The sequence below is a fragment of the Python bivittatus genome, unplaced genomic scaffold, assembly GCF_059951505.1.
Source record: "Python bivittatus isolate LINGU-HERP-01145 unplaced genomic scaffold, Pbiv_v1 ctg000160_np1212, whole genome shotgun sequence".
Lineage (NCBI taxonomy): Eukaryota > Metazoa > Chordata > Lepidosauria > Squamata > Pythonidae > Python > Python bivittatus.
The window spans coordinates 4,824,377-4,849,647 of NW_028277076.1; the positions used below are offsets into that span (position 1 = coordinate 4,824,377).

Consider the following 25,271-nt stretch of genomic DNA (forward strand, 5'->3'; position numbering starts at 1 on the left):
CCAATCTCTCTAGTTTATGAAATGGGAAAATGGTCAGATTGTGTTTTGGTGTAACCAAAGATGTGTAGAGCTGGAGCAGAGAATTCAATCATCAGGAATCCTGGTCCTACAACCAAAGAAACAGGACGCTCTCTGTCCATTTACATCTCAGAAATCATATTTAACCTTGATATACATTTTCTATCTTGAAAGGTTTAATTGACTTTAATCATTACAGTGTTAATATCTTCGTAATTGTGAAGTGAACTTAGCTATTATTTGAATTCTATAATGTAGGAAAGGGAAAGGGAAAGGGAAAGGGGAAAGGAAAGGAAAGGAAAGGAAAGGAAAGGAAAGGAAAGGAAAGGAAAGGAAAGGAAAGGAAAGGAAAGGAAAGGAAAGGAAAGGAAAGGAGTTTCTGTCTCTCAAAATGCCCCCCCCCCCCATGAGCCAGCTCTGGATTGACCCATGGGGGCAGTTGGTGGGACGTAGTAGTGGAGAGGGGATTTTAGCAATTCAGCCATGGTTGGGAACCATGGTTTCAGAAATGAATTGGGAAGCATGAGAGAAAAGTCCAAGTCAGGGTCAGGAATCGGAGAGGAGGTGGACCCAGATGTAACGTTTGCTGAGCGGAGCAATGGCCATTGATTTCTCTCTCTCTTTTTGAAGAACAACAATGAATGATCCTCAGTGGTTTTTATGCATGAGTCACTGTTCTTACTACTCATGCAGAGGGGCAACAATTAGCTACCCCAGAAGGCCAATCATTTTGCTGAGCCAGGCACTGGCAAGGTCTGGCCTTCTTGTTTTTGTCTTCTCCTGTTGCTGTTCCTATTGTTGTTATTACAATTATTACAATTATTATTACCAGAGGTCGAAGGGGAACAAAATCTTCTTTGCATGGGGCATTCACAGTTCTGGTTGTGAGTCCTGAAAATGACTCTTCCTCTTTTGCTCTGAAAAATGGGGGCACCCTACGCCCCATCTTCAAAAGTTGATTGCAACATTCTTTGTGCAAAGGCTGATTTCTGATGTCAAGTTCCCAGCCTGCTCTCTCCGCTGGCCTCCCTCCCCACCTCCACCCCGCTTTGTATTTTAAATATGCTGCAGGATCTCTTCTTCCCTTTTTGCTCAGGGAGAGAGAGTGGTGGGGAGGAAAAGAAGAGAAATTGGAAAATGCAATTACAAGCCATTGTCTGTCTCGGCGTTTCTCTACTGATCATCCTGCCATGACTAAAGATTTAATTAAATCGTAGCCCTCCCGCTTCCCAATCAGGCCCCTTTCGTTTCAGTGTCCATCATTCCCCCTTCCCCCCCTCCCCTTTCATTCAGGAAGCCAGACTCTATGATGGCTGCAAGACATTCTCCCGGTTCAGAAGAGGAGAGTCCCCTGCAGTGATGAAGCTGGAGGCTGCAAGGCGGCACTGAGAAGCCCCCCGAAACAGGGGAGGGAAATCTTTCCCCTTTGCCTCTCCAATAGCTTAGAGGGGCCAGTTAGCTATGTCTACTAATGAAGCACTTCTATTCCAGCTCCGTCTCTGAAGACCTGGGCTGTAGACGTGGAGAATTCAGTAGGAAGCATTATGGTTCAGTAGAACTGGTAAGTTTTCCCCCCCCTCCCCTTTCTCCTTATTTTTAAAATGATTTAAGCCCAGAGCCTTTGGGGCACTTCCCCAAAGGCTTTGGGGATCCCTATCTCAGCACCTCCTCATTGCAATTTTACAGACTCTCGGCCTTCCTGCCTCTCCGCTGATGCAGATGTATCTTGCAATGGTTAGGCGTGGGGAACTGCTCTGTCTCATCCAAGCTGGGTTTCCTTTCTCTCTGCTGCGGATTGCTCACCTCTGTTTTTTCTGCCTTTGGGTAGAAAGGAGGAAAATGCAAGTCTACCCACAGAGATTGCATTGAAAAGACAGAAATCGAGGAGCTGTCCTTTGAAGGATGGGGTGGTTGGGAAATCACGATGCAATGTGATGGCTACGGAGGTCCCTCTCCCCAAATTGCTCTTTGCTTCTGTGCTATCTTTCCTTCACCTCCCCTCCCCTGCCATTTTACCCTTCAGGAACCAAATTCATGTTTTGAGTTTGGAGCCCAGAGAGGAATCCCCCTGACCACCCACCCTCCCCCCACCCCATACAGACTGTTGCAATGATTGGCAAGAGGAATTATGTAAGTTGGCTCTGGAGGAATCAGGATGGGAGTGGGGAGAGCCCCCACCCCGACTTTTGCCTGTAAGGCACCTGCAAGGTTCTGGCTGATGCATGCTAGAGAAACTGTGTGCATCCAGGGCTAGGAAACTGGTCAATTTTTGCCCTGCAGCAGGGTGCTAAAGAGATATAAAACCTCTCCCTGTATGTGGCACGTGCAGTTGAAATTTGATAGATTTAGAACTGTTGATTTGATAGAAACCAGTTCAGAAATAGGGTGATGTCTATGAACAGGAACCACATTTTCTTCTCATTTAACTTGGGTTGGTATTGGTTGTAGGGGAATGTATTTAGAAGGTTTCTTTTCCTCCTCCTCCTCCTCCTCCTCCTCCTCCTCCTCCTCCTCCTCCTCCTCCTCCATGATTGCAGTTGCCTTCCTTTCTCAGCTCATACTTCAGGGAGAAACTCAGCAATCACTCATCCTAATCAACGGCCTGGTTTCTCAATTGTGGTAAAGTATAAGAGGCTTGGCTTGGTGTTGACTTTGCAACATTGGGCAAGCCCAAAACGAGAGCCTACAAATCATTCTTCACAGCTACGCATGTCCTGTAGACCCCATCCAGCTGTGGTTTATTCAGTAAACCATGGGCTAATGGTGTGTGGAGTTTGCAGAAAGCCATCCTAACAACTTACCTCTTTAAAGGCCTGGTTCACATCTGTATCTGAAGTCACAATCTGGCTCTCTTGGTTTCGGTTTCAAGAATGCCATTATGGTTTGCAAACTGTGTGATGTAAACATGGCCAGTTGTGATGTGTTTAATAAGCCAGAATTGAGCCATCTGTAGCTTAGCATCTTGTGCGGGAGGTGATTTGGTGCAAGGTAAGCGCACAGCCTTTAGTGATCTGAATAGATTCTGAAACGGAGTTGTACGAGTCCAAATTACTCATGCTGATCACTGCTTCAACCTGGCCATCTTCCTTTATATGACTTCAAATGACAGATCGGTTGTTTTCAGTCTTTCAGACCTGTTTTTAATGACCCATCTCTTTCTTTGTCGGCTCCGTTCAAGCTCTGTTTGGGTGTTTGTTTGGAATGTGGGAAGGGAAAAACACGTCCGCCACGGTCCCTTGGTGACAAATAACCTGAGCCATGCCTGAAATGAGTTTCTTCTGCTATGGATGGATGGCCTGTGGCTTCCTACATCAGTAATCAGCTTAGAGCCACATTGGGGGGCAATGAGGGGTGGGATTGGAGCAGGTAGTGGGTGGAGCCATCACCCCAAGGGGTGGGAACATGTGTTTTCTCATCCCTCTTGCACTGTCCTGGGCAAAATGTGCCTTGACTGAGAGCTGAGGTGTTTATTTGAGATTCGAGAGAAGGCACATGAAAATTGATTGCGGGCCACACTTGGCCTGGTCCACCCCTTTTTTTGTGGAAATGAAACCCCTGATCAATCTGCATCCAGAGGGCACAGCCCATATGTACTTTATGAAGGAGATGATATTCCCCCACCCCATCAGATGCCTTTTGTCTTTCTCAGGTGTATCCAGACTAAATATCCTGGTTTAACAACCACTGTTCTGCCTTTGAAAACACTATATAGCATTTTTCTTGAGACCAGTTCTCCCAATAAACCAGGCAACATTGCCACACCCTGGGAGACCTCTTCTCTTCTCTTCTCTTCTCTTCTCTTCTCTTCTCTTCTCTTCTCTTCTCTTCTCTTCTCTTCTCTTCTCTTCTCTTCTCTTCTCTTCTCTTCTCTTCCCTTCCCTTCCCTTCCCTTCCCTTCCCTTCCCTTCCCTTCCCTTCCCTTCCCTTCCCATCCCTTCCCTTCCCTTCCCTTCCCTTCCCTTCCCGCTCTCTGGCTACAAAAGAGATTGTCTGACCCTGCTATAAACATGGGCAAGGAAGCTAAAATAAAGCCAACCCTGTTGGGTTTAAACACCAGCTTTAAACAAAATTTAAAGCCACAGCTTTGAAATACAAGCAACAGGTTTAAAACACAACAAAACTACAGCAAACAGTATAATCAAAGTATTTGTTGAGTAGCTGGGTTTAAATTGTTCCTTCCTGTCCACAGCTGCTTGTGCGGGACTAACAATAAAACAAAAACCACTTACAAAAAAACACAGACGCATATTGAAAGCATGATAAGAGAAAGAACCAGTTTCCCTGCCCCAGCAAAAGGGGTACTGTGAGCCATTTTACAGTATTTCCTTTTGGTTTCCCTTTGCTTAAATTTTGCCCAGCCCTCTTAACCAGGGTTTGCTTCCAGCCAAGTTTCAAAACCATCATTTGAGGCTGCTTCAGTAATCCAGAAGGGTCCACCTTGGTATTCCTCACGAGCTGCCCAAGATGATATCAATCATCAGATCCCATCAAATGTGACTTGGGTGTAGCTAGCCTAAAAGTGGGTTGCCTCAATTCACAAAGACTGACTCTGTAGAAGAGACCCTGCCCATAATCGAGAAATGAAGCCTCCAGATGCAGAGGTTGTATGTCATAGGTACCAGGTGGGGAGGAAGCTATACAAGAGGGGAAGGCCATCTCCTTGCAGCTTGCTTATAAACTTCCCAGAGATCTCTGGTACTCATCCTGGTATCCAGAGCTGGGTGCAAACTGGAAGTTCAGCCTGCTATTTTCTTAAATTTCTGGGCTGGAATGACCTGCCTGCCATTTCTCTGTTGCTCATAGTCCGTTCAGAGGACATACTTGGACACAGTGTGCTGGGGAAGAGTGGTGCCAAAGCACAAAGTGAGCACGATCTTTTTTAACCTATTCTCACAAGTATCTGTCTCTTGTGTTCCCTAATTACATACTAGAGGAAGAAATTCTTTCTGTCAGTTCCACGCATTTCCTTTCCATTGCCTTGTTGAATTTGACAGGGCATTTGCCTGTGGCTCCCTGCAATGGAAAATGAAATGAATAAACACAGCTTCTCCCAAGATGAGTTTTATAGATTGCAAAGAGGCACCTGGAGGGAATATTTGGAGCCCTTCCATAAGGCAAAAGCTGAGATGCATTTTGTGTAACTAACTTTTCCTGTGCTGTGTCCCAGAAATTAAGGGAAGAGTTGCTGGGGGACATAATTCTCCAGCAGTAAAAAAGTTTTATTTTGTTGGTGGTCTCCTCCCCTCCCCCTCCTCCTCCAGAAGCCTGTGTCTTGCAGAAAATGGCTTGGTTGCACCCGCAATTCATTATGCTGAAGGAAACTGAGAAATATACTTTTTTTATGTTTTGCTGTTAGAGGCTGTTACAGTGTGATCACATTTCTGGAAGAGTTTTCTTTTTCTAATGATATCTGCATTCATCAGCACCACAGGCAGGTTACTTCTATGGACTCTCAAGGGATTGCTTGCTTGAAGATGAGGAAGATTTGAAGCACATGTTCCTAGGTTTTCCCCCAAACGCTTTTGGAACCTCCTTATTCAGGAGATCTTATTGCAGATCTGGGAAAGATACAAAGGTTCATCACAGACCTGGACTGTCAGAGCAGCCTTGTATTTAAGCACTAGCTTGGTAGGTGTAAAAGAATGAGTATTCTCCCAGAGAAAGAGCAGAGCATTCTGGTGTGTGTATCCAGGGTGGCTGGAAGCAATGGATAATGGTCTACAGATAACAGGAAACAACTGAAGACCTTCTGGCTAGAATTCCCAAGCTGCATGGCCCATTCTGGCATTTGCAGTCCCGGTATATCCAGAAAGTGAAAGCTTGGAGTAGGCGGTTGTAAGTAGGCTCAAATATGCCCAAGTGATCATGTGGCCAATCTGTAGCCATAAAGACTTCACCTCTGTGGAGCACTTGTGGCCCTATGAAACATGGTCATAACTGAGGAAGAGGAGAGAAGGATGGATTTTGCTTCTCAATCAATTTCCTTTCCAGAACTAGGTTGTTGGGGGCCATCCTCAGCATTTCCAAAATGTTCAGAGAGAGCCATTTTTCTATTGACGTTTAGGGAAATACATAGCTACTTATTGATGTTCTAATCTCCTTATCTAAGTGGCATCATAGAGGTGAACATCTGAGAAGCAAGGCAGATGTTTCAGAACAATTTGGGTCTGGTACAGAGATGCTCACTCGGCCCTTCCTGTTCTAGGAGAAAGGACAACATTTCCAGGATGAGAAATGTCTCTTCAGCTAGAGGATGTCTGGCTCTTTCTGAAAGTGTTCTGTTTCGAAGATGGCCAGTGCTTTCACATTGCCATCTAAATTCAATAAGCTAAAATTGGATTGCATTTACAATCCATCTTGATGCTGGGGGTTTGCAGGATCAAGTCAACTCGAACAAGCTCAACTCCACAAAACATGCCCACACATGTATGTACCCCTTGAAATTCCTTGGCCAAAGGCCACATTTCTGCCCCCTAAACAGCTTTCTTGACCTGACAACACTTTTAATGAAAATGGAAAGCAGTGATGTGATTCCGCTGCTGGGGCAGGAAAAGCTCTGTGTTAATCATTGCTAATTGACTTGGCAGAGATTTATTTATTTATCAGACCTTCAAGGGCAACAAGACAGAGAGAAAAAATAAAAATCTGACTCAGAAGGTACAGTCGTAACATGGAGCTAGTTGGTAATCATTGTTTTGTAGGGTGAAATCCACAGTTTTTGCTCTTACTGTCTCTTGTTCAGTGATAGGTTTTAAGAAATTTATCTGGTAAAGACTTAAAAAGTTCTCCTGCCCTCCAGAGATCTTGGGCTTGCCATTTCGATGGCTTTTTAAGACCTTCAACATCATCCTTCTCTGAAAGATCACTCTCCTTGATTTTATTTTTGTTATTGGTACACTATGTTCCTTCCCTTTTTGGGGAAAAATGCTCTTAGTTTTATTGCCCTTCAGCTGCTGAAGGAGCTAATTTATTCACCGATGTGGCACTTCAACATTTTGAGCTGAACAGGAGAGATTTTAAATTCGGCGCTAGGATGCATAGATTTAAATTAGAAACCAAGTAGCACTTTCACTGAGTTCAGTACCTAGGACTGTCATCTTTGGCACTGCTGAACTGGGTAAGACTTACTCTGAAGTAAGCCTACTTCTTACCAGGGTAAATTTGGAAACTTTGAAGGCAGTGGCTTGGAGATAGAATTAGCCTGTAACCTTGACATTGTCCCATTCAGCAGAGTTGGGTTTCTTTGGGAAAAAAAATGCATAGAGATCTGATTTAGCATGTTTATTTAATAAATAAGCAGAAAAGAATGACGTGTTTAATTTGTATGCACTGTAGAAATGTCTCTAAAGCTTTCCCATACCCTGGTGGCTTTGCTGTTGGCTCACTCTGTTTTCTCTTTGATTATTCATCTGTAGGGCCCATAGCTCAATGGGAAAAGGTTTCAATATCTGTAGTTTAAAAGATTTCTGGTTTTAGGGGAGCAGAAGACACCCTGGCTTCAAGGAACCAGGGCTCTGACTAAGGTCCTTGTGCTCTGAAATAGTACAAAACTTGAAAGGTGCAAGCCCTGTGTGTATCTCTGCAAGAATTCGGTGAAGGTTGGGAAGAAGACAGGAGGGGGATGAATAAGTGTAGCCACCTTCAGTGGTGCTTAAAAATTTGTGAATGCTTTGGAATTTGAAATACGTAGCTTTGGATCATTTTCCTCAATACATCAATGAACAAACACAATGTTTTTGACTCATTTGTTTAATGGGGTTCTCTTTATCTAGTTTTAAGACTTGGGTGGAGAACAGATCACGTTTTAGGTGATCTTATGCAGAAATATTGACAATTCAGAAGGGTTCACAAACTTTTAAGCACCACTGTAATTCTGGACTTTGGTCTTGGGGTGGGGAGTTTAGATGAAGACTGCTGCTGCTTGAGATCCTGTCCTCAGAGGGGATCCTCTGACTTCTGTTCCAAACTTGTATCTTGATCATTGCCCACATATTACAGCATTTGTCAGGGTAAAATAGCAAAGGAATTCTGTGTTGAACAATTTTCTCCAAGATGTGCTGGTTAGGGATAATGGGGAAGGCTGTTGAATAAAACCTGGTATGGGTTTGCTTTTTTTCTGAAGGAAGAGAGAAGAATTCATTCATTTCAAAACCAACAAAGGGACATAAATATATTCCAAGCTTTTACAGAGGGAAGAAGCACATGTGACTGCCTTGGTATCAAAGGCATCTTCTGGGTAGCCAGAACTAAAAAAACAAAAAACAAGAACTATTTTGGTGTATCATTATCAGTGGTGTGGCATGTTTGGCAAGCTTTCAAAGATCCCTGTCATGGAGAGCTGATTCAATGGAGTTGGGTACAATGGGCAACCATGCTTTCACATGAGTTTGTGAGAAGGAGCATCATCTATATTTAGAGCATCATTAAGAGGCTTTCTCTCTCTTTTTTTAAAAAAGAGATATCCATAACCCTCCTTCTTTGACATACCCTTCAACTTGGAGCCAGAATGCTGTTTCCAGAAAAAGAAAAAAAGAATGAAAGCTATTGAAATTCCCATGCAGTCATTAAAAAGGCTGGTGTTTTTTCCCCCCCCCCGTTCCCAAGAAGGAGAAGAAAGAGGAAATGTAGGAACGGAATAATGCAACATTTCCAATAAATCTGTTCTGGAGCAGAAAGAAGAAGGACGGATGTCTTTTGGTGCCATTTCACGTGCAGACCTGTTCTGCCCCCTTTCCCAACTGGGCCTGCTCTAGGCTAGACACCAGTCCTCTTATCAACGAGGAAAAGTCAAACGAGGAAAAACATTAGCAACAAAAGTAACACGGTGAATCGTAGAAAAACAGCTGGATTAAATCCCATTCCTTTTTCTAAGAGAGAATTGCCGCTCTGCTACCCAGTTTTTCCCAGACTAAAACAAGGCTGTGCTTAAAGAATTGTACTGTATTCAATTCTCTCCCCCCACTTCCAGTTTCCTTGGTGTGAACTAAGAAACTTTCTTTTCTTGCTTGAACTAGGTTTCCTGCTAGAAGCCAAACCTGGGTTTGACACCCAAAGCTCAGGAGGATTTGGAGCAGGATAGTGGAACGATAGAGAAATTCAGCCTTCCCCTGCTTAAAACGTTTAGCTAAAAAATTTAGCTGCCCTGAGTCAAATACCAGCTCCAGCAAAGATGTACATTTAATCAGGAAAAAAAAATAGGAATGGTTCATGGCGCCGTGTTCCTAGGTTAAAGTGAGGAACTATGATTTTGACCCTTTTCAAGACGATAGGAGAACGTATTCACAAACACGTTGTACTGTATCCTACCTGTTTGCCACTCCATTTATTAGTTGACTCGGAGATAACTGTTTATGGTCAGTGTTTCCAGTGTGATGACTTGGAAGAGGCCTTGTGCTTTTAGAAACCTTGCCCTAGTTGAAGAGTTCCAGCTGGTGTTTTGTCTTGTTTCTACATGCAGAAACCGTAGTTTCTCAGAGGAGGATAGACATTTTTTAATATTATGTTTTCATCCCATTAATTCCATAATTATTATGCCTAATTTCCTTCTCCTTCTCCTTCTCCTTCTCCTTCTCCTTCTCCTTCTCCTTCTCCTTCTCCTTCTCCTTCTCCTTCTCCTTCTCCTTCTCCTTCTCCTTCTCCTTCTCCTTCGCCTTCTCCTTCTCCTGCTCCTTCTCCTTCTCCGTCCCCTTCCCCTTCCCCTTCCCCTTCTTCTCCTTCCTCCTCCTTCTGTTTTTTTCCAAATTAGAGCCATATTGTGAGAAAGAGGTTGCATTACTGTTTGGCCAGCTCTAAAGCAAAGATGAAAAGCATTTTATAGTTAGACAGTGGAGGATAAAAGGAATGACCATCCAGTTTATGTGAAGGGTGGCAGGCTGGACATATCAATTCCATGAGTTCCTCTGCGCTTTTATTGCTCAGATGGGTTGGAGGCAATGGCTTTTCCCTCACTTCACTTTGCTCCCACCCATCCCCGGTAGAGGAATTAGCCTTTGTCTATCCTGCTACCTTGTGATCCTTTTCACCACCTGCCATCTTCTCTGGACAGAGCAAGAGATGAACAAGGGACCGTCAAAGATACACCACCATTCCCCCCCCCCCCCGCCATAAGTAACATCAGGCTTTGTTGTGTTTATCTGCAGCTTTTCCTGGCAGCTCTCAAAGCCTCAGCATGCCTTGGAGCTCAGAAATGTTGAAATAACACAATTTCCAGTTGAGACAAGGACTTGGGGGTGATATAAACCAGATGCTAGATGGTCTTTTAATGTGGAGGGTTTTTTCTTTCTTTCTCCAGAGGAGTGACGTCTCTTGGCACACTGATCCATATATACTGTTATGACAGAGCAGATCTAATTCCGGGAAGACCTATTTATTTTCTAGCATCTCTGGGGGTACGAAGAAGATCCGAGAATGGCTGAGAAGCTTGGGGCAGTGTGTGTGGGGTGGGGGTGAGGGTCCATAGGTGGGAATATGCCGACCAAACCTTCTTGTTTCATCTGGATGCAGTTTGGCAAAAGGCGCTTGTCTCTGAACCTATTTGCAAGAGGTTAATTGCTATTTTTTTTTAAAATCGCAGATCGCTGGGTGGATCTTAGAACAGTGGAACAGGACGCTTTCCAGTGGGTTAGAAACCCAGAGCAATCCTCAGGGCAGCATCACTCATTTTTTATATAGCACTTTGTATGCAGGGGTGAGATACTAGAAATGGAGGAGAGCTTGGCTGAAAGCTTAGTGTCCTGTTCATGAACATCTGGCTGCAGTTACGGGAGACCAGATACCACACCAGGGGGTTGTTTGGTCCAGTTCAGCAATTTCTTTCTAAGAAAGTGATGCTTATACCCATATAGGAACTGGGCATTTCACAACCTGTGTGGCTGGTCAGCCTGCAAGAAGAGCATTATGGAAGTGAAAGAGGCCAGATATAAATCTGAAAAATGGAAGAAAATCAATAAAACCAGTGAAGTGAAAACCCAGGGTAGCTGGAAGACTCTTTGACCCCCAAGTGTTGATTCAGACTTAAAGACCAAAGCAGTTACAGGTAGTCCTCACTTAACAGCCCTAATTGGGACCAGCAACTCCATCGCTAAGTGACGCAGTCGTTAAGCAAAACATCATATGACTGCCCCACTTAGCGACAGCAATTCTGGCAGTCCCTGTTGTGGTCATTAAGCAAATCACCCACAATCATTAAGCAAGACATCATGCGACCATGACTTGTGACCTCTTGCTGGCTTCCCCATTGACTTTGCTTGTCGGAAGCTGGCTGGAAAGGTGGCAAATGGCAATCATGTGATCGTAGGATACTGCGACTGTCATAAATGTATGATGGTTGTCAAGCACTGAAATTACAATTGCGTGACTGCAGGGATGCTGTGGCAGTCATAAGTGTGAGGACTGGTTGTAAGTCCCTTCTTTCAGTGCCTTTGTAACTTCGAACAATCGCTAAACAAATGGTCATTAAGCGAGAACTACCTGTACTGGTATGGCTAAGCTCCCCACAGGGTCCTGGTGGAAAAGCACTGTCCAAGGTGCTGAATGAAGGGTTCTTATTTGCACAAACAGTGTGGTCTCAGCAAAGTGCAGAGGTCTTGTGAATGCCAGCCCATTCTAAGCATGTGCCTGTGTTCTTCAAGAGCAGCTCAGTTCTGCAGCCAATGTCATAAGGGGGAGTTAAAATTACACTGTATTCTGTTCTTTTTGCTCAAGGGTTGTGGTGTAGCGACCAAGAAGGTAGTTTTCTCTGAGATGCACCTCCCTCTCCTTAGTGAAGATGTCCAAATATGAAAAGGAATTGAAATGGGCAAATATGAAATTGCTACTGGTATAGTCAAACCTATCCTAAAGGTTCAGACCAACTAGATTGAAACTGTGACTGGAGTTGGAGGTAGAGTTTAATTTGCTCAGGTCTGGGAGGTGTGTTGGTGTGTGTGTGTGCAGATATGTGTATAATCATGCCTGTGTGTGCACAGAGAGCAAGAGCGAGCTTGCCATTCATATTCTCTGCGAAGTTAATATCCATACCCAACTGAAGTAGCCAAAAGCAGTCCCAAGATCCTATCTGCTCCTTAATTAGAAACTTGCTGCCTGTTTTACATGAAACCAAGCACCCACACCCTGATAATCTCTCTAGTCATGTCAGGCACATGAGAATGCAAGTCTGGCCAAGCAATATCTGGGGGAGAAAACTGACAAGAGAGACAGCTGGCCAGCTGGCTGGCCAGTCAAAGCATGCTCTGAATTCCCTGCCAGATTTTACCGTCAATTCTTGGCAAGGGCTCAATATTCTTTTCTCAGCTCTGTGTTGTTTTCTTGGCAACCTTCTGTAAAACAAAGGTGACTTCCTACGCGGACATGGTACTGCAAGGGCAGAGATGGTACTAGTTTGCCCAGGTAGCTGTTAGGCTCTTTCTGGTGCAAATGGAGGTGGTTCCCGGAGGGTGTAGCTCCCTATGCCTGCTTCCAAACCTGGAGTGTGTTGTCCAATCTACAGATTCCAAACCCAGTTGCTTGTTCTGGGAAGCAACATAAGGACTGCATATCTGCCGTGGGACAGCCTTTTCGAAGTAGGAGGTCCAAAGTTGAATTTTTTGGCCTCTCTAAAAGTTAACATTCAAAGGGTCTTGGGAAGCAGCTTATGGAAAAGACCTGCCTGTTCCAAGCTGGATCTGGCTAAGTGACATTAACGACAAGGCCCATCACTCCCAGCTGACATACTGAGCTGATTAGACCAAGGCAGCTTTTGATGGCTGAGGGCCATACCATACTTCCCTTCTGGGAAGAGCCCATGCGGTACAGTAGGAGGTGTGATGATGATCATGCCAATGTGGAAGTCTGGAGGTTTTGGTTCTGTTTTCTTATGCTTCCTCCTTTTCAAAGCTCCTCTTTCCTAAGACTACTTTAGGGGTCCTGCTAGAGTTTTAAGCGGGTTCCTGCCTCAAAATATCAGTGAACCAAACCACCAACTTTCAGCAGTTAAAGCAGGGTTTGGGGCCCTCCCTTTCCTACATTTGCAGGATATGTGTATGGCTCTGTCTCTATTTTGTATTCTGGCTGGATGGCTGCTACTGTATCTCCTAGGCTCAACCAGTCTGGAAGCTTTTGAACTGCCGAAGAAGTCAAAATGGTGCTCTTCCACCTTTGAGGCCGAACCCTTTGGCAGCCCCTTTGTAGCTCAAGTCCCAAAGGCACCAAGCTATCTTGTCTGATTTCCTGCAAAGATGCTCAGCCCTTCCTGAAGCCAGCTGGGGATCTGCCTCGCCTGCCTGTATTCTCCCGGGAGGGACTGGACTTTGATAATTCGGTATCCCTGAAACCACATCGGATTTCATATCCTCATTAAGCTTTTACTGAACCATTAGTTGGCGTCTGGTGGTAGAGAAACCAGTCTGTCTTTTCTCTCCTGTTTATCTGATGCCCTCTGATGTGCATTTGATTATCTCTTCCTTCCTTCCTTCCTTCCTTCCTTCCTTCCTTCCTTCCTTCCTTCCTTCCTTCCTTCCTTCCTTCCTTCCTTCCTTCCTTCCTTCCTTTCTTTCTTTCTTTCTTTCACAATCTTTTCCTTTCATATTCTCCAGTCATTCCACAAAGTTGGCTGCTGGTGTTTCTTGAAAGGTGGCAGGGGACAGGGAAGCGAGGAAGTAAGCCAGCAAACAAAGATGGGAACTTCCCAGATATTTGGCCTAGTTAGAAATCTGCAGGATGCCTGTAGCCAACTGCAGAAGCCTGCAGGAAGAGTCAGGCATCTTTTCAATGCCCCACTGCTGTCACTGTGGATGGCTGATTGAGTGATGCAATGGTCTGATTTCCTGGAGGGATGACGTGGTGGGTGAGTCTCGATAATTTCTTGTAAACTATAAATAATGCCACGGAGCATAAGTCTCCCGTGCTGTGGTCCTTCTTTTCTTTCAAACCTATAAATGGAGCATTCCTGAAGGCCTATAAACCATGCACAGGTTTGAATTTCAGAGCAGATCCACCCTGCGCATCTCTGGGTTACGGTGATGCATTGAGGCTGCTCGCAAGAATCAATCCGTACAGAAGTTTCCTGCTTACGGTTCTTTTCTGTTCTGAGCACCGTAAGGACTGAGAAGGGGAGCAACACTGCTTCTATTCTGGCCCATAACTCCTCTTGCCTCATTGTACGGTGCCTAGTCATGGAGCCAACCAGTCTGACAAAGGAGAGACAAATAGCCTGGGCCATGATTTAGCTCGCTGTGAGCAGGGAGCTTTTTATTCTCTTGTACGGGGAAGACATTGCATGGTTTGGAAGACATCTGCCCTCCCTCTCTCCTCTCCAGGCCAGCTATTAATTGCCATTTGGGTGGGAGTAGCTAAAGAAGGGAACGGGCCCTGCACTGGACAGAACACGGGGGTGAGATGGGTCATATTAACGTAGCCTTTTCTCTTTGCTGTACAGCTTATCTCCAGTGATGCTGATGGGGCCATTCAGAGGGCTGGCCGGTTCCGAGTGGAAAATGGCTCAGTTGATGAGGTGGGTGGAAACTCCCTATGTTGACGAGGAGTTGGCTTTGGGGAACAGATGCCATGTTTCTACTCCCTGTCCACCTAGGTTGCCCCGCCTAGCCAGCGTAGGCTGGTTTTTGAAACTAAGTCATGCCAGGCTTGTGTTTGGGTGGGACCATGAAACCCCAAGGCTGCAGGCTCAATGGGGTAGCTGGAGAAACATCTCAGAAGGCAATGGCTACCCACTTCTGTACTGTGGCCAAACAGACTACATGGGAGCTTCCATTAAGTCCACAGGAGTTGAGTTTGACTTGAAGGCAACTCTACTTTGGGTGTATGTTGAATCCCCAAGCTTACCAGTAGCCCACGTATGCCTTAGTTGCTACCAATACCCTTTTCCCTTTCTTTCTCTTTCCCATTGGATGTTCCCAGTGGGTCTTGCTCTGTGGAATAGTCCTCCACAGTTTCTCTTTCTATTTCAGAATGCCGATTACACTCCTGGCACATGGCACAGAACAGACGTGCATTTGGAGAACCCAGGATATCATACCCGATGGTACTTCAAGTATTTTCTAGGAAAAGGTAGTAATGCTTTCTGGTGTGTGTGCATGCATAACACATCAGTGGTTTAGAAACAAGGCTGAATAAAGAATTTGTGCCATAATCATTCTCAGCCTCTTCTGCGTGGTGTCTGTTTCTTGACCTGGCCTCCCTTGAAGGTCTGGAAACAATAGAGGTACATAGTTTAAGGCCCTGAGGCCCTTTTCAGTCCCCCAAATCCTTGCTCGCAGCCCTGGGCCCCTCCCAAATGCTGCTGCCGAATTGTAATTTTTACTGTGAAAGAGGAAGAAATATTAAATCCACAAGATCGGCTATATTGACTCTGCTGTGTTTTAATTTAATTTAAATGAAAACGAATTGAATTGAGTCTCATTTGTTGTCCGAAGCCTCCTATCTCTTTGTCCTGGCTGCAAGCTTATTTTTTGGGGCAATTGGGTGTAGCTCTTTGGCCCAAAAAGAAACCGCTCATCCTTGCGTTACGGGGTTGCCAACGCTGTGTGTGTTGTTTTCCAGTTCATCAGAACTATGTTGGCATGGATGCAGAGAAGAACCCCTTCTTTTTATCCGTTGTGCTGTCTGACCAAAACAATCAGCGTGTCCCTCAATATCGTGCAATCCTCTGGAGAAAAACAGTAAGTGGTCGATCCTCCTGTTACGATACGCTTGTCTATTTTAGCTCAGCTGCCCAGCTTGTAATATTTGGTGTAATCTGTAGTCTGGCCTAGGCAGGCTTTTTCTCTCTTTTGGCCTGCAAGAAAATCCTCAGGTCTATCGGAAGTCTGACAGCCTCTCTGTTAACGCAATTCTATTACAGGGTACCCAGAAAATCTGCCTCCCTTATAGTCCTACGAAAACCTTGTCTGTGAAATCCATTTTAAGGTAAGGAGAAGCCGTAGGTTACCTGTATTCTGGGGCCTGTTGCACAAACAGGACCTGAAACCACTGCTTTGATCGTCTTTCAGTGCCATGAATCTTGACAAATTTGAGAAAGGCCCTCGAGAAATCCTTCACCCGGAAATTCAAAAGGTAAATCAAGCGGAGTTTTTACCGTAAACCACCCAGACTGCTTTGGCTAGTGGGTAGTTTAAAAAAAAATGTTTTAAGTTCTAAATAAATAAGTCTGTTCTTTCTTTTGAGGGAAGGCAGAAGGAATTACAGGGAATGTTTATGGTATTAATGGAATTTATATGGCCGCCCATCTCAAATACATGATTTTGGATGACTAACAAGGGTTAAAACAAGATAAAAATAATAATCCCAAGTAATAAATAACATGCATGGCTGCTGAGATTAAAAAACAACAACAGCAACCAAGAACCATTAACACAATCATGATATGGGCACAACCACACACCCTGGTGCCCCAGATGTGGTAACAAAACCAGGTCTTCAAGGACTTATAGAAGACCCACAGGGTTGGGGCAAGTCTGGTCTCTGGGGGATGATGTTCCAGAGGGTGGGTGCCATGACAGAAAGGGGTCTCTTCCTGGTCCTGCCAGATGATACTCCCTAATGGGTGGGAATTTGAAGCCCTGGTTCTGGTTTCACATTTTGCATCCCAAAACAAGTGAATATTAAAAAGGTTTCTCTCTCTCTGTGTCTCTCCCTCTCTCTCTTTTTCCCTGCAATCCAGGATTTATTGGTCCTTGAAGAGCAAGAGGTAATCTGCAGAGCCATTGAACAAATCTGGGTCTTTCTCTAGACTAGAGCGTTGCTCCACTTTTTGAGATGTTGTGGTTGGAGGTTGAGGTCAGGAGCCAGGAAACCCTTTCAGGTGGTCCTCCTTTGCAGATCCACTTCTGGGACAACCTTCCATATTCAGATTAAATTCAATTTGGCCAGGAGGTCTTGGGAGGGAAGAACGACCCCTTCATGGATACTCTGAGAAAGACATCCTTGAATGAGGATTTTTCCCTGCAGGATATGATGCTTGGTGCTCTCTGAGTTTGGTTGTTTGCTTGTAGACGTTTCATTACCTGACTAGGTAACACCATCAGTGCTAGTGAGTGTGTGGGGTTTATTCCCTGTTCATATGCAGTAGCTTGCCCTTCTTATATGATGCTAATTCCCCTTCTCCAGCCAGCCCTAGCGAACAACATAACTGCAAGCAAGCAACCAATTTAGCATTCTTACAAGTTCTGGAACCAAGGGAGAAATCTTCTGGGTCTGCCACTTGATTATTTTCATTTTAACATCCTTTGGCAGCATTCTTGCAAATGATTTTGGATTTACAAAAGCAGGAGATAAATACTTTCAGAGATTAATACATCATAAGAGACTTATCCGCCAATCATCAAAGCTTCATTTCGGTCATAGAGCAGCATAAAATTATAAGCAAGAAAAATTACAGCCATTTCAATGTATAAAAGATAACTAAAAGCTAGGACGGCTAACACGATACTATCAAATTAAAACACAAACATTCTCTATAACATTCTTAATATGAATGCTAAAGCGGGGCTTCTCAAGGCCACAAAAAAGATGTAAAAACCGATAAAGATAAAAAATAAATAAAAATGAAAGGGGTATTCTCAGTAAGTTTACTCATGCCCAGTACCCTTATTATCTGTTTGCAAATTTTAAAGGCTGCTAGGCAACAATCTAACAATGTTGAATGTCATAACGTTTTTCTAAACCCCCTGGCTATAATGACGGAAACTGCATTTTGGTCTAATCTGATTAACGCACAATTTCTGTGTCTCTCAGGGTTCTGTCAATTTCAAGTTTGGGATTCTTTTTGCCAAAGATGGGCAGCTAACAGATGACGAAATGTTTAGCAATGGTGAGTGGGCAGATTGATTGACCTCCTCTGTCTTCACCTCCGTTGTCTTCTCTAGGCAATAGGGACTTCATGCATCTGCCTGAAATGAGGGTGGTGGGGAATGTTTGTGGTAGTCCCAGTAGAGTCATCAGTGCTGAGTGTAGAGCTTGGTGCTCTTTGCTTGCTAAAGGGTGATGGGAGGGAAGTTGTGGAGGACACCAGGTTGAATTGACTGATCTAGATCAGATATGACCAGCTTTGCTGGGGAAAAAGAACCCCCGTAACACCTCACTCTCCTAATCTTCCAAAGTAACCAAGAGTGACTTGTTTTATTTTCATTGGGGCACTGTAAGCAAAATCTGCCTGTGCTGCTTCTCCTCCACCATTGTTAACAAATGAACAGTGGTCTTCTTGCAACAGATCGCTCTCGATCCATCCCTTTCTTTTGTTTCCATCATTCTGCCAAGGGAAACATTGAGGATACCACAATCATCATGACGCTGGACATGATCTTGCCCATTTGACTTTCCCTCCCACCCGCCACCCCCAATGAAAAAAGATGAAGCTGCATTGTAACCATGCTCAGTTCCTACAAGCTTTCCTCTTGGTGTTAACCTGCTCCTGCCAGCAGCACAAAATTAAATTAAATTAAATGGTTTGCAGCAGCTTCTTGGGAAGTCTGCTCTTCTCACAAATTTCATTTGAAAAGATGTCCCCAGTGGCTGCTGGTATGGATCCATCTTGTCTTCCACTAAAACGTTTGCCTGCGTTTCGCAATTTGTTTTCTCCTCCTGTTTCCAAACAGCAACTAGAGATATTTCAGTGTCAATGCTTTCAGAACATTCTGTGTTTGTATGACTAAAAAACTCTGGCAACTCTTAACACTGTGGTTACATTTGCAAAGCCAGCTTGACATATTTGCGTGCTCAACAGTCAGAGTGAAACAAAAATACCGCTCGCTTTGCTTCCTCATCCCACCCCAACACCCTTTTCTTATTCTCATCATTGAATAATCAGTGTTTTCAGATACGGAATTTAGCCTGGCTCTTGAATGGGGCCACAGGTTTAAAGAAAGATGTTGCTAAAAGCTTTTAAATCCATCTTCTGCCCTCTATAGGTTGAACTGTTAGCCCTTGTCAAGTGAGAAATTGAACTTTCTGCAACAGTGCTTGCTTTTCCCTATTTGCTCTTCTGCTATATGTCCTTTCTAAGTTTTGAGTGAACGCATCTCTTGGGATCAAACTGAGCATCCCTGGCTTGTTTTAGAGCAGTACATGCCCATTTAAGGCCACCGATTGTTGCTGGTTCTCTGATTGCAAATGTGATTTAGCAAGATGGGTGAACAAGGATAAGTATTGGCTTGTGGGTTCCTAGCTGGTCCCTGGTTTGTCTTTGTGCTCAGCTTAAGCCTCAGCATTGAAGGAGCAAGGCCAGAGGAGCTAAAAACAGAAGGGAAAACAAATCAGGAATTGACCAAACAAACTGTGATTACATAGCTCCTCTGTAAAACGGGTAGGCTGACTTGTTGATCCAACCAGGGTTAAAACAAAGCTTAGCATTCTGTGTGCATGAGTGTGGTATCAGGGATGTCTTGGCACGTGGCGTTCTTGAAAGCTCAAAGCATCAACGGAGGAGACGGAGACCAGTCCTTTTTGAGGTTTTAGGAATTTTGGAATGGACATGCACATCCCTCGCTGTGTTCCTGAAAAAGGTTGTAAGCGCTGGGCAGAAGTTACTGCTCACTAGGGTCCTACCAGTTGTATTTCTTTCAGAATAAAAATGGCAGTTGGCCTTAAGCGAATCTTTGGAAAATTAAAGTGCCACCGGAAACCACTGAGGACAACCCTCAGGGGACTCTACTATGGGAGAATGCCAGGTGCTACACTTTAAGGACTTTGTGATGGAGGAGGTTATACAAGTACAAGCATTCCCACCTCCGACAGTCAAGTTTTGAGAGGAAGCATAATCTGTGTGTTTTTGACAATCAAATCTACCTCTTGGGTCTCTGAGGAAGCCTTCTCAACAATCCAAGGATATGTTTAACATCTTCCTATGCCTTCCCTGACCCCATCTCATTTATTTCTTATGTGTAGAAACTGGCAGTGAAAGTTTTCAGAGGTTGTTGAGTCTCTTGGGGGACACAGTTACTCTCAAGGGCTGGACTGGCTACAGAGGAGGATTGGACACCAAAAGTAAGTGGCTGTTTTGTATTCTGTGTTTCTACCCAGAGAAATGTAGGGGTGCACCATATTTTGCATGGAGGAGGAAGATCCTTTGAGGACTCTACTCCAGAAACCCGACAGGGGCAGGATAAAGAGATAGATGGGGTCAATGCAAATCAACTTAAAATGATGCAGATCAACTTAAAATGATGGAATTGAGTTTTGTCCTGATAGCATCTGCAGATGAGATTCTAACTCAGTGTTTTTCAAACTTGGCAACATTAAGATGTATGGACTTCAACTCCCAGAATTCCACACATGAAGTCCACACATCTTAAAGTTGCCAAGTTTGAAAAATATTGTTCTCAATCAACCCTCCAAATGTTATTTCCCTCTTTTCTTTTTGCAGATGACACAACAGGGCTTTATTCTATCTATACCGTCTACCAAGGGCATGAGATCATGTTCCACGTTTCAACCATGCTTCCATACTCGAAAGAGAACAAACAGCAAGTATGTGGTTTCCCATATTGGTTTCTCTTAGCAGGCTGCAAGCCACGATCCTAGGAAGGAAATTAGGGGCTGAGGGGCACTGAAGCATGTTTAGGCTATCCAACATCATTATGACCAGGGGTTGACAAGGCCAAGTACAGTGAGGAACAGTTAAATGAGTTAAATAATCTGAGCCTTGGCAAGGAAGGGTGAAGGGGAGAGATGGTAAAGTCTTAGAGTTGGAGGGACACATTGAGTTCAACCTTGACGCAATATAGGAACCCAGTTAAATGGATTCCCAGCAGATATTTGTCCAACCTCTGTTTAAATACATCCAATAAAAGGAAGCCATTATTTCTGGTCATTGGTTCCACTCTCAAACTATTCTCAGCGTTAGCATGTTTTCATAGTGCTCAGTAGGAATCTGCTTACCTGTAACTGGAGACCACTAGCTCATGCTTTCTGGGTGATGGAGAACAGGTCTTCACCTCCTCTATCTGGGGGGCTGTCAGATATTGGAAACATGCTGGTCCTTCTTTTCTCAGACCTAAGCACCCTCAATGTATTTAATCTCTCCTCGTAAGAATTTCCAATCCCCTGATTATCTTTGCTGCTCTTCTCTGCACCTGTACCAATTGGTGTGTGAATTCCACCTAAAATATGATGCTGAAAACTGGACTTGAGGTAGAATCTGTCTAATGCAGGCTAGATCAGGACTGTTGCTGCCTACAGTTTGGAAACACAGAGTGAAATTGCAGCTGTACTTCTCACAAACTCATGTTCAGTTTCTGGTCAATTACAATCCCAAGATCTATTTAATATATACAATGACCAAGCTATATTAGTTGGGAAGCACAGGAAGTGAAATCCAACGTTTCTGACAGATGTTAGATTGAGTTAGTTTCTCCAGGGAATGTAAATAGGTGTTTGCTGGGAATCCTAGAGCTGAGATATATTTGATTCTTCTTTTGTAGGTGGAAAGGAAGCGACACATTGGGAATGACATTGTCACCATTGTGTTCCAAGAAGGAGAAGAAGCTTCTCCAGCTTTCAAGCCGTCCATGATTCGCTCTCACTTCACACGTATCTTTTTCCCCCTTACAACCCTTGACTTGCTTCTCGCGTCTGCTTTTTTCTCCTTTAAAATAGATTGGGCTTTTAACTTTCCCTCCAAGGTTTGATGGAGTGCTTCCTTGGCATCACTGATGGAACACCAATGCATGTTTTGAAACACATCATAGCTGGAATTCAAACATCTCTCAAGTGTGGTTTGAAACATGGAGCTTCTAAGCACATTCTACAAATACTTTTGTAGAAGGGACTCCATTCTTAGCCATGTGGAAATGTTTTATAGAGATGGAACCAGTCCCCCTGGCTTCTTCTGAACCATGGCTAAGTGTGACATCTAAATAATTCCAGGCTGCAAACCCTATGCTTCAACAGGCATGACTTTAGCCATGCTGGAATTCCTAGAATTTAGCAACGTGTAACTTTTTTCGAACAATAAATGAGTAGTTCCAAATAGTAAAAGAGGATTATCCTTAAAAATAGGATTTTGGTCAACATGGCCATTAGAAGCACAACTGTCAATGCTTCTTCCCTCTCTTTATGATGTTTCTTTGCATGATTTTTTAAAAAATCCTCTTAAGAAAGGTTGATCTAATGTTTCTGTTTTATTTCTTGCCCTATCTCTGTTGTTAAAACACTGTTGTTTTGCATTTCATTAAACCTGATCATTGTTCTAATGAATTATCAGCTGCTTTGCGCGATGTAGAAACATCAGGAGTGTCTATGTGTTATATGTCAATAAACAGGGTCATGGCATTTCCCAGCTCCTCCAAGCACAAGAAAACAAATTTGCTGAAATTAGTTCAAAAAAGGCAAAATGATTTTGTTGTACATTTGGGGACTTACTGGGATTAAGGCAGCAAATCAGAATCAGATTTTATACCCACACCTGGCTATACTGTATTTTTACATTTCTAATTATGCTCAACTGGAGTCTAATTGGAGTGTAATTTGATACCCGTGTTGCAAAGGTATTTCAATGCATTGCTGAATTGGATCTTTCTTTGTCTTAATTCCTGCCAACATTTGCTGGGGGAGGGGAGGAGAGCCTTTACAAAGGGTGGCCCTTGGCATGGTAGTTGAGGATGGGTATCCTTAACTAACACTACAGATATCTTTGGCTTAGTGCGATATAATAAACAAAGCGATAGCTACAGGTGGGTGGTAACTATGATCCAAGCATTCCTTCTGATAATTTAAAATGGCGTGTTGCGACCTTCAGCGCAATGGGATATTGCCCAAAACACCCCTTGAGAGGGAAAACCCAAGGCTTTGAAAAACATCAATTAAAAAAAAAAAAAATCAGAAATCATCCTCCATGTCTCAGACTTATGTATTTCCCCAGATGTTTAGATCCTCCCGCCACCTTCGCAGGACCTAGCTGAATGTCAGCAATGTACAAAGTGTGTTTCTGAGTATGTTTCTACATGCCTTTTGTTCTTGATCAACTGTTGGAATGAGAGTCCGAAATTCTGAGCCAAATGCTGGTTTTTTTGGTCACCTTGACTCCAAACCTTGATGGTTTCATGGGAGATCTTGATTGAGAAGGATGATGGCCCTTCAGTGACTCACTATTCAAGTTATTTAGTTGTTAAACATTGTGTTTTTCTTGCAGTGGGAGACCTCAACTTGGTTCACAGTATTCATAAAATGTAGCCTTTCTATCTTACTCAGCCATCAATGTTAATTTAGGGTTTGAGGACTGCTTGGGGGGTGGGACATGGAGGGAGGTGCCACTGAGCCAGCTACATTTTGTGGGTCTGATTGATTTATGCCCCATCTTTCCTCCCTAAGCTCAAAGTGGCTGACACGCATCGTTCCCTGTTCTCCAATTTTTGTCACATAAACTCACCCAAGTCTCTATCTTTGTATAACTTGGCCTCTTTGTATGCTGTTCTCTCAAATAGCATTTGAGGGCAACTTACACAGAAATATTGATTCACAGGACGGGGGAGGTGATTTCCTCTCAGCCTGCTGAACAGCTGGGAATTCAGCTGTGGCCTAACTGTATGATTATTACTCATCTATTATTTTATTATTATTCCCTGTTAATCATTTTTGTTCATCTTCAGTTATTTTACTATTGACACACTTTAATTACATTATTATTCACCTCATAGGTAGTTGAATGTCGACCATATTTTAATGTGTTTGACAGATATTGACGTGGGGAATAATTCTCGTCTCAAATAATCAGATTTTCTTTCTCTCTTTTTCTCCCTCCTTCCCTTCCTTCTCCTCCTCCCTAGGCTGAAAATCTTTTCAGAAGAAAGGGTACCTCTCTTTGGACCTCCTCTTCCTTCCCCACCAGTGTTTACGGACCACCAGGAATTCAGGGACTTTCTGCTGGTGAAATGTAAATATTAAACATTCCTCTATGTGTCCTAAACTTAACTTCAGCACGGGGATGCTTTTCTGAAATTGCCCCGCAAAGCCACAACGCCAGGCATAATCCACCCAGTGCCTTGGCAGGACTATCTCCAGGGAAGAAGGAAAACCTCTGAAGTAAATATTTAGTTGGACTGACACATATATTCCTCGCCAGTAGTCTTGTTATGGTTGCAATGTTCTCATCGGAGCTAGAATTCAATGGTGCGAGCAAGGAGTTCTTTAAAGGGTTATTTTTCAAGAGTGGCTCCAGATGCTGTTTTTATTACTCTTCACATGTATATACTGCCTTTTCTATGGGAATATGGGGTTGCTCCTCTAATTTAACCAAATGAAACAGACAAAATAGGTTGGACTGAGATTGACCGACCCAAAGAAATCCAGTGAACTCTGGGCTTAATGGGGCCCTTGAATCGGGGTTTTCCTATTCCTAAACCAACACCTTGATCTCACCCTTTTCTCATAGTTTACCGAGTCGTAATCCTGAAATCTCTGTATTTACCTCTGTGCTTGTGTTAGGTTAACAGAAAGCAATAGAGATGCTTAGCAGGTTAATTTTTCCACATGGCCTCTCTTTGTAAAGTGACCTAGTGAAACCAGGGACTTCCCCAGCTCTTTCCCACAGCCCATGGTGCGTCCCGACATTTTTAATAAGAATCGCATGCATCGGAGGTCGTGGGGGAGATAGGCAGATTCACGTGCCTCTGTTTTGCCACTGTGCAGTGATCAATGGGGAGAAAGCCACTTTGGAAACACCAACGTTTGCTCAGAAGCGGCAGCGAACGCTGGACATGCTAATTCGCTCCTTATACCAGGATCTCATGCCTGACATACACAAGGTAAGCTCAGATGGCGCGCCTGAGGTCATCCCATCCAACCTCCGGCTTTGTCCTCTGGTCCCATCTCGGAAACGTCCGATCTCTCCAAGATGTCAGTCTCTTTCTTCAACCTCCGGCCCTGGCGGCGGTTGTGTTTGTTTCTAGAACATGCTTAACAGGAGATCCTTCAGCGACGTCTTACCCGAGTCCCCCAAATCAGCGCGGAAGAAAGAAGAGGCCCGACAGGCGGAATTTGTCCGTCTTGGCCAGGTGCGTGTTTGTGGGTGAAGAGGTGTGGTGATTTTTATCAGGAGGAGGTCATGCTCTGGGAAACCAGGAGAAGGTTTGGGTGGGTCTCTTCCCCAGGGCGGGAGGGTTCAGATGAGATAAGGGCCACGCTGAGGTGGTTCAGACCAGGGACCCGACTCCAGAAGGAGATGAGAGCTAAGCTTTATTGAGACAGGCTAAAATAACTGAATCATACAAGCTGGATGGTGCTTCTCCTCTCCTCCTTCTTATACCCCCTTAATCTGGAGAAGCCAT

General features: G+C 44.0%; 1 protein-coding gene across 6 annotated transcripts in view; it reads left to right on the forward strand.

Annotated features, from left to right (window-relative positions):
• Positions 1-25,271, forward strand: part of GARNL3 (GTPase activating Rap/RanGAP domain like 3) — a 59,719-nt gene that overhangs the window by 20,955 nt on the left and 13,493 nt on the right. For 4 of the 6 annotated variants that reach the window (XR_015797295.1, XM_088146985.1, XM_088146984.1 and 1 more), the window contains exons 2-16: positions 1,510-1,579; positions 14,432-14,506; positions 14,961-15,060; positions 15,553-15,671; positions 15,854-15,918; positions 16,002-16,065; positions 16,673-16,699; positions 17,746-17,821; positions 19,894-19,992; positions 20,372-20,475; positions 21,429-21,537; positions 22,634-22,679; positions 23,772-23,878; positions 24,634-24,749; positions 24,894-24,998. Coding sequence is in view for 5 of the 6 variants with exons in the window: in XM_088146985.1 (XP_088003111.1) it covers positions 1,510-1,579; positions 14,432-14,506; positions 14,961-15,060; positions 15,553-15,671; positions 15,854-15,918; positions 16,002-16,065; positions 16,673-16,699; positions 17,746-17,821; positions 19,894-19,992; positions 20,372-20,475; positions 21,429-21,537; positions 22,634-22,679; positions 23,772-23,878; positions 24,634-24,749; positions 24,894-24,998 (1,282 nt within the window). In the remaining variant the exon portion in view is untranslated. The remainder of the gene's footprint in view (positions 1-1,509; positions 1,580-14,431; positions 14,507-14,960; positions 15,061-15,552; positions 15,672-15,853; positions 15,919-16,001; positions 16,066-16,672; positions 16,700-17,745; positions 17,822-19,893; positions 19,993-20,371; positions 20,476-21,428; positions 21,538-22,633; positions 22,680-23,771; positions 23,879-24,633; positions 24,750-24,893; positions 24,999-25,271) is intronic. The other 2 variants (XM_088146986.1, XM_088146987.1) reach the window with 2 other exon arrangements.